This window comes from Gavia stellata, chromosome 6 (assembly GCF_030936135.1).
Source record: "Gavia stellata isolate bGavSte3 chromosome 6, bGavSte3.hap2, whole genome shotgun sequence".
Lineage (NCBI taxonomy): Eukaryota > Metazoa > Chordata > Aves > Gaviiformes > Gaviidae > Gavia > Gavia stellata.
In genome coordinates, this window is record NC_082599.1 from 7,407,045 (window position 1) to 7,423,493 (window position 16,449).

Genomic DNA, 16,449 nt, shown 5'->3' on the forward strand with positions numbered 1-16,449 from the left:
TGGATGAGCTTCGTATCCACTAAAGATCTGGAAATGTCCTTTTTATCTCTCAGTTACAAAACAATTTCAAACATGGTGTGAAGGAAACAGTTATTCCCATCCTGTTCCGTAGCTGAACCATGAATCAAGACCTGAGGTGTCAATTTACCCCCAAGAATCTTTTGTTGCAGTTTAATTTACTTTTCCTCTAATGTAATCCTGGTGTCACCTTACTGTTTAATATTGAAAGTTATTGACAAAGGAAATGCTGATTCATGAAAGTGAGATTTTGCTCTAATGTATTCATGTGAAAACAAATGAGACTGTACCATTACATGGTTCTTCCTCTTGCTCACATTTCATTTCAGCCCTGGTGAATCCTGCACAAATCCTGCAGCCAGTTTTTGTCAGTCATGGGCCAACAAACAAATCTGATTTCAAAGAAAAGCTTCATCCTCAGTGCAATAAGAATTGTTCTTGGAGTGTAAAAGGGCATGACCACTTACAGACTGAAGCAGAGGTGTCTCTGAAATTATGGAATCTGTTTATCTAGCTTATTTCCTATTCATACAGCATGTTCTGCTCCATAGGCACATATTTGTTGTGGCTTAATCGTGATTAAGATTTATATTCTAATCCAGCACTACTTATCTTTACTATTCATAACACCTGTACTTTCATTGATACTGGGCTCGATTGCCTGGGTTGGGTCACGGCCTGCAAACCACTTTAGCCACCTGAAGCCAGTCTGTTTTGCAGGAGGAAGCAATAAAAGCTGCTACTGTGCAGCATGGTCAAACCTTGAAGTTCAATACCAGCCCACCTTTCCTGTATGCCAGCGCTTCCAGGACTTCTCCATAATTGATTCCCATTTAACCAGCATGCACTGAAAACAACCCACTGTTTGCTCTTCCTGGATGCAGAGATCCTCATTCTTTGCAGATTGCTGCAGTGCCACACCATTCAATTCAGTTAAGCAAGTACAAGATGATGCCACTGCAACATGATGTTAGATGGCCAGACGATCATTTTGGAAGTCTAGTTATCCTCCAATCACAACATGGCAAAAAGACCTCTAAGTTTGGAAGAAGGACCTGAAAACATCTATGTAATAGCGTTTTCAAAAATCTTCCAGAAGAGAAGCCCATGCCATGTCAGCCCCAAAACCACAAGATGTCTCCTGCACAGTAAAGATCTCTGTTTGCAACCCAGAAACTCCTCATCTATATGCCACCACTGCAAGTAGGCACTCAATAGCTGGCATCGCCCTCGCCAACAAATCCAGCATAACATACGGGAAGTTTTTTAATGGTCTCATTTTTAGTCCAGGCACAGAATAGGGATTCTGATGACCATAGAATCATAAAATCGTTTAGGTTGGAAAAGACCTGTAAGATCATCAAGTGCAACCGTAAACCTAACCCTGCTGAGTGCACCACTAAACCATGTCCCTAAGCGCCTCATCCACACATCTTTTAAATACCTCCAGGGATGGTGACTCAACCACCTCCCTGGGCAGTCTATTCATGGGACCATGGGAATGGAGTAGCATGAATAGACTACACTGACAGACAAAAGTGTTTCAGGAGGACATTCTGGAGCCATGCTCCAAGGATTTGTGCAACGATGGGCATGGGAGGAAAGCATCAAGAAAGGGAAGAAGCATTCTGCTAACTGTATGATAGCAGTTATTGAGCAGTCAAATGCATGAAAAAAAGCAACGTGGCAAATACCATGAGGTCCTCATCATGGTGCAGAAAAGAGGGTTTTTTTCATTCATTCCAGTAACAAAACTGTCTCTTTCGGTGCCTTCACAGAACCATTTTGAATGACTCTGGATGCAGGTTGATCCAGAACTCAGAGAAACTGAAAGAGAAGGAGGCGGAGAGAGAGAGAGTAGGGGAAAAGGACTGGTTTCCAATATTTGAAGTAGAATGGGCAGAAGTTTCTCTGAGCACAGGGTGAGAAGGCTGACACCCATGCTCAGTGTTCAATGTCCTGTCCTACCTCTGCCACATGCTCCCCGCGTAGACAGAGACATCGCAAATGACTTAACCCCAGCATTGGAATCCCATCTCCCAAAGCCAACTAGCATTTTGGATACACTAGCTATGCCCACCACATTAGGGTAAAACAGAACAGTAACTACCTCACAAGCCTCCATCACATCAACTCCAACAGTTATCCTGCCAGGAGAAGGCTAATCATTGACTAAAGCCGGATCAGTTTTACTCACATGGATGATTATGAAGCTACTAGTGCTGCTTACCACATAAACTGGGAGAAAAAAAAAAAAATTGTACATACAGTGAAACCAGAGCAACTGCTGTAAATATCAGCTGTCGCCACTGCTCTGTCAGCCTCCCACTTGCATGGATTCCTCACTCAAGTCCAACAGTGCCTTCCAGAAGGTTGTAAAACAGTGATGAGGTCTCACGTTTTCTCTCTACACCCTGCTGTAAATGTAAGGCAGCCAGAAGCAGAGGGCAGCTCATCCACTTGTGCGGGACACATGCCTTGACACTGTTAGAATAAATTGAAGTGAGGAGCATGCTGAGCTGAAAGTATTTCATACTACTGTACTGGCAAGCCAAGAACACTTCTGCATGGGGGCTCAACAGGACAGGCAAGTTCTTCCACGCTATATGATAATACAATTCCTCTAGCAGCAAAACCAGCAGCTCTGGAGGACACCAGAGAAACCCTACCATCTTATCCAGAGCCATGCACCACCCAGGATGATGTAACGACACAGGCACGAACCAGCCACAGCTCAGGAACATGCTACCACCACATGTGCCTGGCTTGCTCACAGCTGTGCCAGGCCAGTCACGCGGCAAGGTGTACCCTTGGTTACGGTGTCCTCTCTCCACCTGGGACTGTCACAGGGTAGCTACGGGCAGCTTTGGTGGATAGTTTGCTCGATTTCACCTTCCTGAATGGCTTCCGAGGAAAACAAGAGCTTAAAAATGGAAAAGGAGTTTTTACACAGACAAGTACCTTGGCTGCGCACAAAGCAGACAAGCCCAAAATGGCACATACATTTTCCTCTTTTCTACCTAGATTTCTACTGATTTCAGTCAGTTTAGGATACAGCACTTTATAAAAATATAAACCAAAGTATAAAGAAAAACTTGAAATAATCTAGTTCTGATACTTGAAGGCATGCTTCATTTATTTTGGATGTTTTAATCATATAGGGAGATACATCATGTGAAACTAGCATTTTCCTCGCTAGCTACTATTATTTAAAGCTAGCATAGCAGAGGCCACTGAACATTTATTCAGGTGAACTCATGTATGTAATGGAGTTGCCTTTAGCAACTCTCCCTCGCTCCTGGGCCTCCTGCGACTACGCTACCTAAAGTTTACATTTATCTTTCTCTTGGTGATCACAGCTGGGCAGGATTTCAAAACTTTAAACTAGAAAGCCTTGAAGCCTGCATTATACAGTGCCAACAGCCCAAACACAGAGGCAAAAGCAGCACGAGGTTTATTGTAATACTGGTATTTTCCGAGCTCTTATCGAGCAAAGCATTTAATCTAATGTATTACACTTAATGAAGAGTCAGGAACTTGTACTGCAAATAACAGATCAGATATAATTGGAATTTGTTCCACACCACTAGCCTACATATATCAATAAAAACAATAACCACATTGGATTTTGGGCTCACTTCATTTGCATTTCTTAATTTAGTGTTTAACTAATTTAACAATAGTAATGATTTAATTCAAATTAAAATCTAAGGAAAATAAAACAATTTTAAAAAGCCATTAAAGATTTCATTAAGTTCCATCTAAATTAATATTAGCTTTCTTAATATTTTCAGTAGATGATTTTTTCTCTCACCACTGAAACAAACATGAAGTTTCCTCTGTGCAGTCAAGCTTTAGACAAACCTTGTTAGATTTATTGGTATTATTTCAAGCAATTAATTAAAATACATTAGAGTTATTTAGAGGAAAAGCACAAAAAATGGCAGGAAAATGGATGAAGCTGTTTTTAAAACACTGCATTCAACTTAGATAATTGTTCTTTGAGCCTTTTATTTGGAGCTCTTAAGTATACGCTATCCATTAGATCACATTTCCCATACATTTGTGGTATTGCTCCTAAGCATCAGATGCACAGGAGTTACCCAAGCCACAATAATTTTACAAGACATTTTCTGCATCTCCACATGTAGCAGTCACTTGCACATGAGTGACTACTCAGACAAAATAATTCATTTCAGAAATATGTCAGCTATAATAACCAAAAGGTTTCTGTAAATCTCCAGTCTTGCCTCCCATCCTCTAGATGATACAGAGAAATTATTTGTATGATATAGGCATTACTCTCTATATATATATATAGTTTGAGTGTGCATATATATAAACAAAAGCTTTTATTTATAAACCGTTCTTGTTTTAACCAGTAGAATACAACACATCCTACCTCAGTCCTCAACATATTTTTGCTTTTGCAGTCTCCTGGAATATGCAGCTGATTTTGGGATATTGGACATGCCATCAGGCCAGCCAGGAACGATGTAAAGAGGAGGTAGATGCAGGAAGTCAAACTGAGGCCTCTCTAAACTCAAACTGCTCACTCTATCAGTTTAGTCCCCTGGTTAAAGTGAAAAACAGTTAAATGGTCAGGCCTCTGAGGAGCTATCTAGCTCATTTTCAAGCACATAACAAGGGCTGGAAATTAGGGTTATAGTCCTGCACTCTCCTGGTTCTCATGATTAACCCTTGTTCATGCAAATGGCAACACTGAAATTAACAGGAATGCCTTGCAGTGATTACACTTGTAACAGCCTAGATAACATTTAAAATTTGCACTGACCTGTATCATAGCTCATAGCAGCTCCTGTGGTTGAAAGAATTTATTAATACCTTTAAGTAATGAATAAAAAAAGGGAATTTAAAACACAAAAATAAATAAGAAGCCACTAGGTCCTGAGTACTTGCAATTTACCTAAAAACACAATTCCACCTTTTCAAATAGATACTCCAGCAATTTTTTATTCTAATGTGTCATACTTAAGAACAGTGGCTTCCAACATTCACCTGCATTTCAGTGGGTACCAGGCTTTTATGTTCACAGACAAAATCAGGTATGAAATATGAAGCTTTGTACCACTTTCTCTGCAGCACAAGTGTTCACTTGCAGGTAAACTTAAGTCATTTAACTAGAAGGGCACTTAATTTGAAGAGATTACTCAAGCAGCTCTCCACTTGAACATCTTTATTACCATTATAATTAGAACTACTTCAAAACAACAAAAAGTTCATTTTTGACCAGCATAAACACAGAGGAAAAAGATCAAGAGCACCTTGAGTGAAGAGCATGAATGCTTTTGAAAATATCCTTTAAAATCCCTCCAGCTCTATGATCAGTGACCACCTTCATTCCCATGCTACTCACAGGGCTGCTGCTACACAGGCTAATACATGACATTATCTTCTGCTGTTTTGTATGTTTTAAGATGGCCACTGAGAGAACTGAAACACTTTGCTGATTTGTAACAATGCTGAGTGCCCTCCAGCTTTCCATAATTACTTCTTGAGATGCATACATGGAAACTGCTACGTACAGATAAATATTGACATTTACCTGTTCAGTAATAGACACCAGCAATGGAGAGAGAAGGAACTGAGTGACCCAACCCTGGAAACACAGAGGAGGCAGCCAAGGAGGTGCTGGAATAGAGCCCCCAGAAGCCTTCATTCAGCACATGGATACCTCCAGGATCCAAAGCCCTCTACCAACAAAGCCCATATTTGAAATGTAACAAAAGTGATCTTAACCTGTTGAAAACAAGTCATGAGAACGCCCTGAAGAAAGCTGCTATCAATGACAGAATACATTGACTAGACAGGTAAGTACACTGAAGCTTTGGCTACCAACATTAGGCTAAGGAAATCAAACGTATTTCCAAGTCAGTTCATTTGTTGTCCAAAATAATACTGGCATTTGATACTACTTCTATAATGAATATACATTGTTTAATGTCCTGTCACTGATCCCAAATTCCAGCCTCCAAATGCAAAGCTAAAAAACTTCTGTTCTTACTCACGTCAGAGAGAGAAATACTGCACTTGAAGCTTATTTTTCATGAACTTCCTATCCTTTGCCGCTTGGACTAAACTGACATTGTGAAAGCCTTGGGGCTGAGACCTGTCATTTTATATGCACCATGCACACCTTTGCTAACGCGTAAGTTAGACACACCGTATACAGCCTAATAACATTACAGTTTAAAGGTGGAAAAAAGAATACCGTTCATGTGCATTCCTGAAAACCACGGGCCAGAAATTAAAAAAAAAAGCTGCCCAAATTAATTCTTTCATGCCTGAAGAGAATTAAAGTTATACCAGTAGAATGCACAATTCCCCTTGTTCACAGACATGTGAACTTTTACTTGGTTTTTACTTAAACAAGAAATGTGGGGGTGGTTGGTTATTTTTTTCTTGAGGTAATCTGAGTAAGCACTGAGTAGCTGTCCTCTGGAAATCAAAGTCGGGACAGAACCAAAGCTTTAGATATTTAAAATTGTTTTAAAAACTTAAGCAATATTCTCTTTTAAAGTAAAGCAAAACTGTCTTGCTTAATTGCACGCAACAAACACAATCACAGAAAAAAAAAATCACTGTATGTGCAGGCAAACAGAGCAGATAGAGAAAGAATGACTTATCTAGTAGAACCCCTGTTAACACTGAAAAACCTCAAGTGTGGGTTGATGCAGCTGAAAGCATTGAGACAGTGCTCAGAACTGAAGCATAGAGTGAGATGTGTGAGAGAAGCTGAATCACCTTAAACCAGAAAAAAGGAAAGACAGCTGGAGGGACTAGGGAATCTTGGGAGACCTGATGAGAGTTCACTAACAGGCCTGTCACATTTGAGCAATAAAAATTAAAATACAGAAAGACACAGGAAGAAAGATTTAAAATAATAAATATGCAACATTTCACTAAGTGTCAACTAAGGTAAATGTAGTATTTTACTAGCAGAATGATCATCAAAACAGGGCATCATTTACAGCGATACCAGCAGCTACTATTGGTATAAATGATTAATACAAAGCAATGTATAAATAGCTGTGAATCAGATGAGCTTCCTAGCAATGGCATCTCTAACAGATTCCCATGTGTCTGAGACAGAATGGACCACTCTGATCCTTCGAACTCACCATTCTATAACATAAATGATCTCTTTGGACCAGAGTACCTGTTTTTAGGGAAAAAAAAAAAATCTTGTTCTTAAAACTGCCAGTGCTAAAGAACTCACCACACCGCTGTCAATTGCTGCACTGTTCGATTTCAGTTTCTGTTAAAAATCTGCAACCTGCTTGTCATTTGAGGTTTGCCCACTTTCAACTTCCAATTATTGAACCATAATGTTTCTGTCTGTAAGGCTCAAGAGTCCTATAGTATCACGTTTCCTTTCCCCAAGAAGGTACTCATAGATTAGCAAAGGCATGACATGACTGCAGTCTAATTGAATCTAAAGCTGTAGATCAGTCTCAGCGATAAAAGCGATAAAAAAAGATTTGTCAGATAACCCAAGTGATCTCCAAGACCCCAGCTTCTAGAGATCCACGAAGCTCTAACAAAACCAGCCAACTGACAGCCTGACTATTTTTCTGAATACTGCTTGAACAGTACATCCACTGAAACAGTCATAAACAATCTCTCCTAACATCAGGGAACAGGAATTGAATCATTTACATACTTGGTCTTTTGCTGACCAAACATTAAAAGCAATTGTTCAAACAATGACAACATTTTATCATTGTGTCAGGAAAGAAAGACAGATAGTACCCCTTCCAATCTTTTTATTAACTCTTCAGATTTTCTGTCTTCATTGTGTTTCCTGTATATGTATAACAACAATAAAACAAAATAAAAGCAAGACAATAGCCACTGCATGAAAATTCTAGAGCACGTAAGCAGCTTCCTTACAGCACATTAGGTCATTTCCTTCAGAGACACTTTAACTAACCCTTTTAAAAATTAGTTAAACTAATACTGTACTCTCCTGAGCCAAGTAATAATAAAAAGCCCTTTTTTGTAAAATACTTGGTCAGGGAATTGGTAATGAGCTAACCAACCTTTCACTCCAGATCACTGGCTTAAAACCAAGCCTCACTTGATCATGCCTAGAAGGCCCTGCTACGTGATAAAAGCCTGATGCTCTCTGCAAAATAAGATACAGCCAAGTTCTTGGCAAGGTATTGCCCATCTCACACTGGCACTCTTATCAGCCAGAAGTTTCATCAGAAAACACAAATATCCTCTGCAGCAGAATCACTGGCTTATCTGGGAGGAAGATCCTGCTTTTGATGAATTTGAAAGTACTTCTTGAGCCAACACTCCTCCCTCAAAACTATAGGCTTAAGATGTAATGGCAAGGTGTGTTTATAGTCTGTACCGCATACTGAGCAGTACGCTCTGCCCCATCACTATTCATATATGTTGTAATCTGACCGTTACCACTATTCACTATTATTTTAAACAGAGGACTTCAGCCCCCCACCAAGGGCACTGTCCTCTAATTATTTTTAAATTGCCTTCACTCACTTGCTGAAGCAAAAGGCCCCTAACAAAGCCGTCACCCTCATGCTGCTGAAACACCATCAGCACTCTTAGCAGCAAACAGCAAGAGACAAGCACGAAGCCAACGCAACATTTTAGTATTGATTTCTCTAAGAAATTTAAATCCCGCAGGGTATAAACATCAATTTAATCTGTATGCAACTACAAAATGGCTTCACTTACAGTGTTCCTCATTTCAGCCAAAACACTGCTACAACTGGAGTAGAAACATACAGTGGTAAAGGCAAGGGCAACTGACAGAACAAGTACCCCAATGATCCTGATAATTCTTAAGAGTTTTGGAGACTACAGTCACAGAAGCCAGTCGGTCAAAGACAACCACCAGCAGAAAAACCTGTCCCATAGCCTGACACAAAGCCATCCCTGGAGTGTCCCAAGGACCAGTGGCATCTAGCCTTGCCAAACCGGAGAGCCACTTCATCCTCCAAAGGACCAGCACTGTGCTGTGAAGCAACAGCCTCACACCTTGCCTTCAGGTTTCTGTGCCTCCGCATGACAACATGAACAATGAAACACAATCACTCCACGTTATACTAATTGATATTTCCTGAGCTTCCCTCACCCCATCAGACTGCCTTCCCTGCGGACGAAGAGCCACACGTCATTACTACCTTCAACCAGCTGAAAAGAGCATCAGAAGAAAACACCACCTGAAGAAAAAGGAAATTTGGCACCTTGGAGTTTGCCCTCATGTAAGCTTAGACTGAGTTCTTCAAAAATGTAAGTTCCCCCCCTAACCACTGAGAAGCCAGGCCCAGCATGCTCTGACATTTCCCTTTTTTCCTAGCACCGCAGAACTGCTGTTTTGTTTAAGAATACATCCCATTGTATATCAGAAAGATGTACTTTCACACATTTGAAACACCGGTAACATGTAGCACTTAAGGAAAAAAAAATTGGCTCATTCTTACCCCAGTGCAAAGCCACCAGCATGTCTGTGTCACCCCAGCCAGTACTTGAGCACCAAGTACAGCCAGCAGAATTCAGGGCACCATCATTATTTGCAAGTGATGGATTTATGTACATAAGAAACTGTAAATTATACAACAGACACAGACACAGGCTTTTATGGACAAAGCTTGCGCTTATAAAACGTGGCACCTTCTATCCATCTCCCCCTGCTGATGACAGCTAGGTGGCAAAATCAGGTTCCTCGAGGTGTAAGTATGGCATGAACAGCACATCAGGCAACTGAAGTACTATGAACTCACTGATAGGCACAACAATGTGAAGGCAGAAAGCTCTGTCCAAAGCCGACAGCTTCGACACAGGCCCCACCCCAGACAACCAGCCTACCTACAAGGCAGGATTTAATAACTGCTGCTGCAGTCCCACAAAAGCTTATTTAACACAACTCTAGCACACACCTGACCCAGTATGTATAGACTTAGTGCTCAGATTACCATCGTCATGAAGGTTTTTACACTGTACACCAGCACATCATTTAAATATCTATTGATTACGTGTGTGATCAACACCAGAACCCCTAACTGTGTGCTGTTTTTCTTCAGCAAACATAACATACATAATGGCTATATTTACTTCACCCATCAGTAGGCAGGGGGGTAGATTTTGCTCCCAAGAATAATCAGTTTTGTGGGTCTTCACCAGGACAGCTTCACTAGATCCAAGCGAGAACCATTGCAACATTCTCCAGCCAATGTCAATTTTAGGGTGAACTTTATGATTGCTTGGTCAGGAATAGAAGCAACTCTGAAGTGATCATCAAGATTATTAAAGTATATACTGGCAGATCAGTCTGAACCGCTGACAGCTTTATAGCTGCTGTGATCACCTGTGTCACTGAGCTGCAAACACTGCCATTTCTCTATAAAGTTACCATGGTTTTGACTTCAGAGTCCCCAAACCATGCAGCAATCATGTCTGTATGACCAACCTCTGACCTCCAGTTGTGAGTTTGGCTTTCAAAAGGGCATGGCTGCAAGCAGAAAAAGGAAATTTCAAAACAGAAGGTGTTTGTGATACAATCAACACTCAGGAAAATAAAGGCAGAACTGCAAACCTTCACCTTATCTGCATGCATCTCTGAATCGGAGGATGTAAACAACAAGGACAGACCAAACTTCACTTACTTGTTTCTAAATCACAACGCTCTATCCACCCCTCAAGCACATAAGCAAAACAGGATACAGGGTGTTACTGAATGATTTCCCCTGAAATCTGATAGAGAAAGATTAGAGCAATTAGAACAGAGTGACACACACTTTTAAAACCCTTAAATCACGATTAATGTTAAGGTTTAACTTTTCTCCTAAGGATCATCTGGTGACTCTGTGCCATTTTCAAAACAAGGCTGACACACACATCCCAGCCTCAAAGAAAAAAATCATGAGACAGAATCCCCTGCCCTCTACTGGCACAAGCGCGAGCGGCACTGAAACCTGTGCACATGCCTGCAGGCAAGCACGAACACCACCTGAAGAGCTGTTTTAAGGGTTTTTTGTTTAACTATTATCTGTAATTTATATAAGATCTATAATGTACTGGACATATCAAACCGGGAACAAAACCTCACATGTAAAACACTTTCAGCATCATTGCACTTCTTCCTGCAGCGCTAGCTAGATCGAGGATTCAAAATACTGCTCCTAGCAGGATAATATATTCATTAACTGAAAGTAAATTCTAAGGGATTATCTAATGTTTGTCATGTTCACAGTGCATAACCAGGAACTCTGTATGACAGATTTTTATTTATTTATTTTTACAAAATTCTCTTCCACGTATATTGCTGCTTTTCAGATTACAGTCATCCAAACTGCATTTTGCCCAAGAACAGAGAGGCAGGTTCATGACTTTGCCAAAACGATTTTCCAGCACTTTGGTGCCAGAGCCAGGGAAATTCTTAGCCAGGTTTCTGACTCATTTGCACCACTGAGATGGTACCACACAAACCTCAGGACACCATAGCAAAGCATTTGTTGTGACTGACCATGTCACTTCCATTTCTGTTACAAATCAGTTTAATAGGTGTCATTATATAACTTTGCGGATCTTGTGAGCAGTTATTACTGTGTTCTCCCATCGGTGTAAACAACAGTAACAAAAAAAGCCAAGATTTACACTGCTGTGATTACACTTCTGAATGTAAATCAGCTGGATTCCTGGAAAAAACAAAGTAAATTCCCTATGTAGACAAGGCCTAAAAGGAACTGAATAAACACAAGGGTCCTGACTGTGTATTTGATCCAAAAGATAAATAAGCTTTTAAATCACATTAAAAACAAAAAAACACCCTGAAAAACAGCAGCTATTAAACAAGAGAAAGTCTGGCAATACCAGAGTGATTCCCACAATGCTCTTCCATACCCTGAAACACATTCAGAACACACCCTGTTTTCAGAGCTGTCACACAACAAATACAGATGTAAGCCTGCCATCACTACACAAATAACAGACTATGACATTTAAATAATACCACTAAGGAAAAGTGGGAGATGCATACAGCCTACACTACATACAGCAGTTCTTTTTTAAAGCAACTCATCTGTTAGTTACCAAATAGCTAAAAGACCCTTGGGATGCAACAAAACAAAAGCATATAAGGTTCCAAGGAATCTACAGGAACACAATGCAATCACACCCATCTCCTCGTTACTGTAGACATCTACAGCACTAAAAAAAACAGTTTTTAAAGCTTATTAAGGCACATCATAAAACTAGTTAGGTTTTTGACTGTCCTACTTAGTCTAAATGTATTTACAGATAATTTCTACGTGTTTGTTTCTGTGTCAGCGTAGTCTGATATGTTAAACAGTGCTTCTCGCACTCTGTTGTTTGTCTAACCCCTAACATTTACAGAGTGCAAAAGTATCCTCTTCAGCCATGAGCTTTCTAGGCTATTTAAGCAAAGCTTTTGGTGCAGCAGAATCTAAGAATGAAGGATAAACAGGTATTTTAAACACGACCTACGTGGATCTCTGCCTGTCTCCATAAATAACCCCCCCAAATAAATACGGTTTCAAGTATATAAGAAAATATATAACAGGAAAACCTTTATAGCATAAATTTATGAGGTGGTGTTGCCAAGTCTTGTGATTTGTTCCAGTATCTCTATATTTTCTCAACTTTCAGACTCATGGAGTTTTCTCTTAAAAAAAATAAATAAATTCTATCCTTCATGATTATGGGTAAAAGCCTGGAAGCAGGAGTCAAGCAATGGCTTGTAAAGGAGGAGGTCAGCATTGGCTTGGAAAGAAGGAGGTCAGTATGCAGATAAAAATAATATTATTTTAAAAAATATTACATTGGTTAAAAACCCTCAAGATGAGTTAATTCAGTATTTTTAAAGATGCCACTGGCTAATACACTGACAGAAAACTCCAATAAAACATCTTACCAACTTGCCTGTATTCTGTTTGTAGAATTACACAGCTAGTAATGATCTGATCCCACTTCTGTAGGTAAAACCCTGGGTGATTTTGTTGTTCCAATGTGCTAAAAATTATTCACATAATAAATTCTAGGGAGCAGGATATCTTGCTTTCTAAATCAGAAGATAGGGAAAGGGCTTCAGCTTTATTAACAGAAAATTGAGGTAAAGAGGTAAGTGAACAGCTTATGGCAGATCCAGGAACTGAACATAGACTTCAGATTTTATGTGCTTTAGGCAGAAGGCTGGTCTTCTTTTCACTGAACAAGCTATTGAAGCCCAAACTCTTATTTAAAAACTGACAATGCAGCTCAGTAACAGTGAAACAGCAAGAATACTTGAAAAAGAAGTCATCTTAAACCATTAAGGTTAAGTTAAACCATTGGTCCTTCTAAAGTTAATACCTGCAAAAACTTGCTCCCAACACACTGTCAAAAAATTTTCCAGAAGGCTAATTCAGAATTCTTACCAGTTTCTGTATATGTCAGGAAGGACAAGAATCACAAAGCTGACATTACTGTCGGCCTTCTGTCTTTGTGTTTGATCTCTAGTGCCGTTAGTTCTGCAGCTTTTTCGTCATACTTACTGACTTTATATCCCAGCTTTTCAGCATGAATCCTCTTGGCCATGAACTGCCCTTCAATCAATGCTCGTATTTCCACCTCCTTTGGAAAGTCCGAAACCTGTATCAAATAGGGAATGCATTAAGTTAACAAGCACCTTACGCAATGCCAAGCTGGAGACTGGTTAAAAACACAAGACAGATTTATAGTTGATTATCCTTGTGTTCACCCTGAAGTCTGCTTTCAGCTAGGCCCAGTTCTTCACTCATACACACAAGATGAACCTAAAGACTCATGGCAGAGAACGCAACCCATAACCTCGGTGCCGTTGGCAAATCCATCAAACCTGAAATCAATGCACAATGGGAGGAGGTTCTAGTGCAAGTTGTAAACTCTTCTCTATGCATTTCTCAGCACCAAAGACTGCTTGAGAATCAGTATCTCAAAAATATAAAATTAAAGCAAGTAGATAAAATACAGATGCATTAAACAATGTCACAAAAGGTTAAATCTATTTCTGTCTGCACAGAAGTGAAATCATGCAATCTTTTCATTAATTTAGTTGCTATAAATTTTTTCTGTCCTTTCATCAACCAGAATATGAGAAAGACAACAGAAGTAGGAAAATATTGAACTACAAACAAATACAAAGAATCTTCCAGAAAAAGCTGAGTTTTTCCATGCACTACAATAAGTGCCTACAACTTGTATTAACAGCTAGAAGTGATTAAGCATTCATTTAAACAGCAAGCATTTAAGAGACTAGTGCTACACTGCAAACACAAGATAGTATCAATCTCTGTTCACCTAGGTGAGGTCTAATCGACTGGGAGTCATGATTGATCAAAGACATCTGTTGAGTTTCAGTACCACCCAGAAAGCCAGACATTTAAACAGCATCCATTCCTCAAAAGAAAAAAAGAAAAAAGCTACAAAGAACTTTTCTTTCCATAACAATTTCTATTTAATTCCAATTGGACTTGAGCCTGCGTTTACTTACATACCGCTATGTAGCTTACAGGTTACTCCAAGACATACAGAACTGCAAAATGAGGTCTTGACTTTACATACACATTTAAAGCAAAATAAAAGACAAAATATCATAGCCCCAAGTTTCAACACATCCTTATCTGTGTGTCTGAAACTTAGAAGATGGGGACTAAGTCATGTAAGTGCACTAAGCTCTCAAAAAACTTAAAGTTAATCCTGTTTCAAAAACAGTGTTGGCTTCAGAAAATCCCCATTTTCCAGTAAAGGAAATATTTCCTAAAAAAAAAAAACCACCATATAAGTTCTAGTTCAGACTTTGCACTGTAGATACTCTCAAGCTACAGACCAAATACTTCCTTATGAAAATCATCCCAGGGACTTGCATCAATAAATGAAACTTGAAAGCAAGTATCTCAGACAAAAAAGAAAAAAAAGTTAATCACACAGATTTCAAGCCTTGACAGTACTCCTTCAAGGTTTGAGACATTAACTACATTAGTACTACCTTTTGGTTGTCTCTGTTGAATCTGTGAATCCCAACTGCTTCAGGAGTAATTTCCATCACATCAAAGTAGAAACCTGCATCAAGGAACATTAAAGAGTGTCATCTTTGCTCCTAGCCCAAAGTGGGAATCTTATTTCAGCACACAGCTAAAATGTTAATGACTGTTTATCACGTATTTGGAAAGACATTTGAGTCACCACACAGCCTGTTTCTTAACTAATTTTGGTCCAGACATTTATGGAATTTAACTACTTTCGGTTTACAAAAATGTGGATCTTAAGCATGTCTGGCTCTAGGCATCCAAACAATATAATAAACAAGCCTGCAAAAGAGCACACATGGACCAGAACACACCCACATGCAAGTAACGTTGATAGTATGTAGCACATCTTAGAAATAGTTTCAGTAGGTCATATGCAAAAGTGGAGGAAAAAAAAAAAACACCAGAGAAAATGGTAAGTTAGTAAGAAGAGTACAGGAACACTGGAACATTTCATGCACTGGATTAGATTTAGATATCATGAGCTTATTAGGGATCATCAGATATTTTAAGTCATGAAGCAGAGCTGGTCTCTGAATAGTTTTAAATGAGATCTGAAGAAATGCAGTAACACTTTGTAGGCAGCTAGACAAAAAGCGTGAAAAAGATTTCTTTTGTGTTGATGGCAAGAAGGGTTGGTCATAAAAGATATTCAAGAAAGCAGACAAAAAAGAAGATGAGGACAGAAAAACTGAACAGAATAGCTAAGAAACTAAGGAGGTTTCTAAGGTTCAGACCTCGGAACAAGAGTATGCTGCCCTAGCAGCCCTATGATTATTAGCCAAAAAAAAATCCCCAAACAGTTTTAGCACACACAACCTTTTTAGTTAAACATTCTGAAAAGCTGCCAGTAAGCAACACTGTGGGTTAGAGATCTTGCAGGCCCTGCCAGGGGATGTATATCCCAAAATTTCCTTTCTGACCCTACTGCCACCTTGAGTCTGGCAGATGTAAAGGTAAACTTGCTGGTTTTATTAGCCTTCTCAGGTACCTCCCAGACACAACAGGACCCTCATCTGTTCACCGCCCCTCCTTCCCTATTTGCTGCCCCTGTTACTCTCATTATCCCAGCCTCACCCTAGCAGCTGCCTCTCCCCGTCTCCAAACCTCTGCAGGGGCATCTTGTCACACAACAGGAAGAGCAGGGAACAAGTGATAAAAGGGAGGGTGCCTAACCAGTTACTTCTTTGCTCTGCTTCCCTCAGGAACTCAGATTATGGAAATTACTGTATTTTTATGTGCATACCCAGAGGTTATCCAAGCATACACGTTATTGAGGATGACTTTCACGAAACACCCATTTTATAGGGGACTGAGATATCCAAGTTAATATACTATAATACAAATTTTACAACTTTAAGGGCAGTATCCT

At 39.7% G+C, this 16,449-nt stretch overlaps 1 protein-coding gene across 2 annotated transcripts in view; it reads right to left on the reverse strand.

Annotated features, from left to right (window-relative positions):
• XYLB (xylulokinase) overlaps positions 1-16,449 on the reverse strand; it is an 87,304-nt gene that overhangs the window by 47,866 nt on the left and 22,989 nt on the right. For both annotated transcript variants that reach the window (XM_059818842.1, XM_059818841.1), the window contains exons 14-15: positions 15,038-15,111; positions 13,566-13,662 (exon numbers count right to left, since the gene is read on the reverse strand). In XM_059818842.1, coding sequence (XP_059674825.1) covers positions 13,566-13,662; positions 15,038-15,111 — 171 coding nt within the window. The remainder of the gene's footprint in view (positions 1-13,565; positions 13,663-15,037; positions 15,112-16,449) is intronic.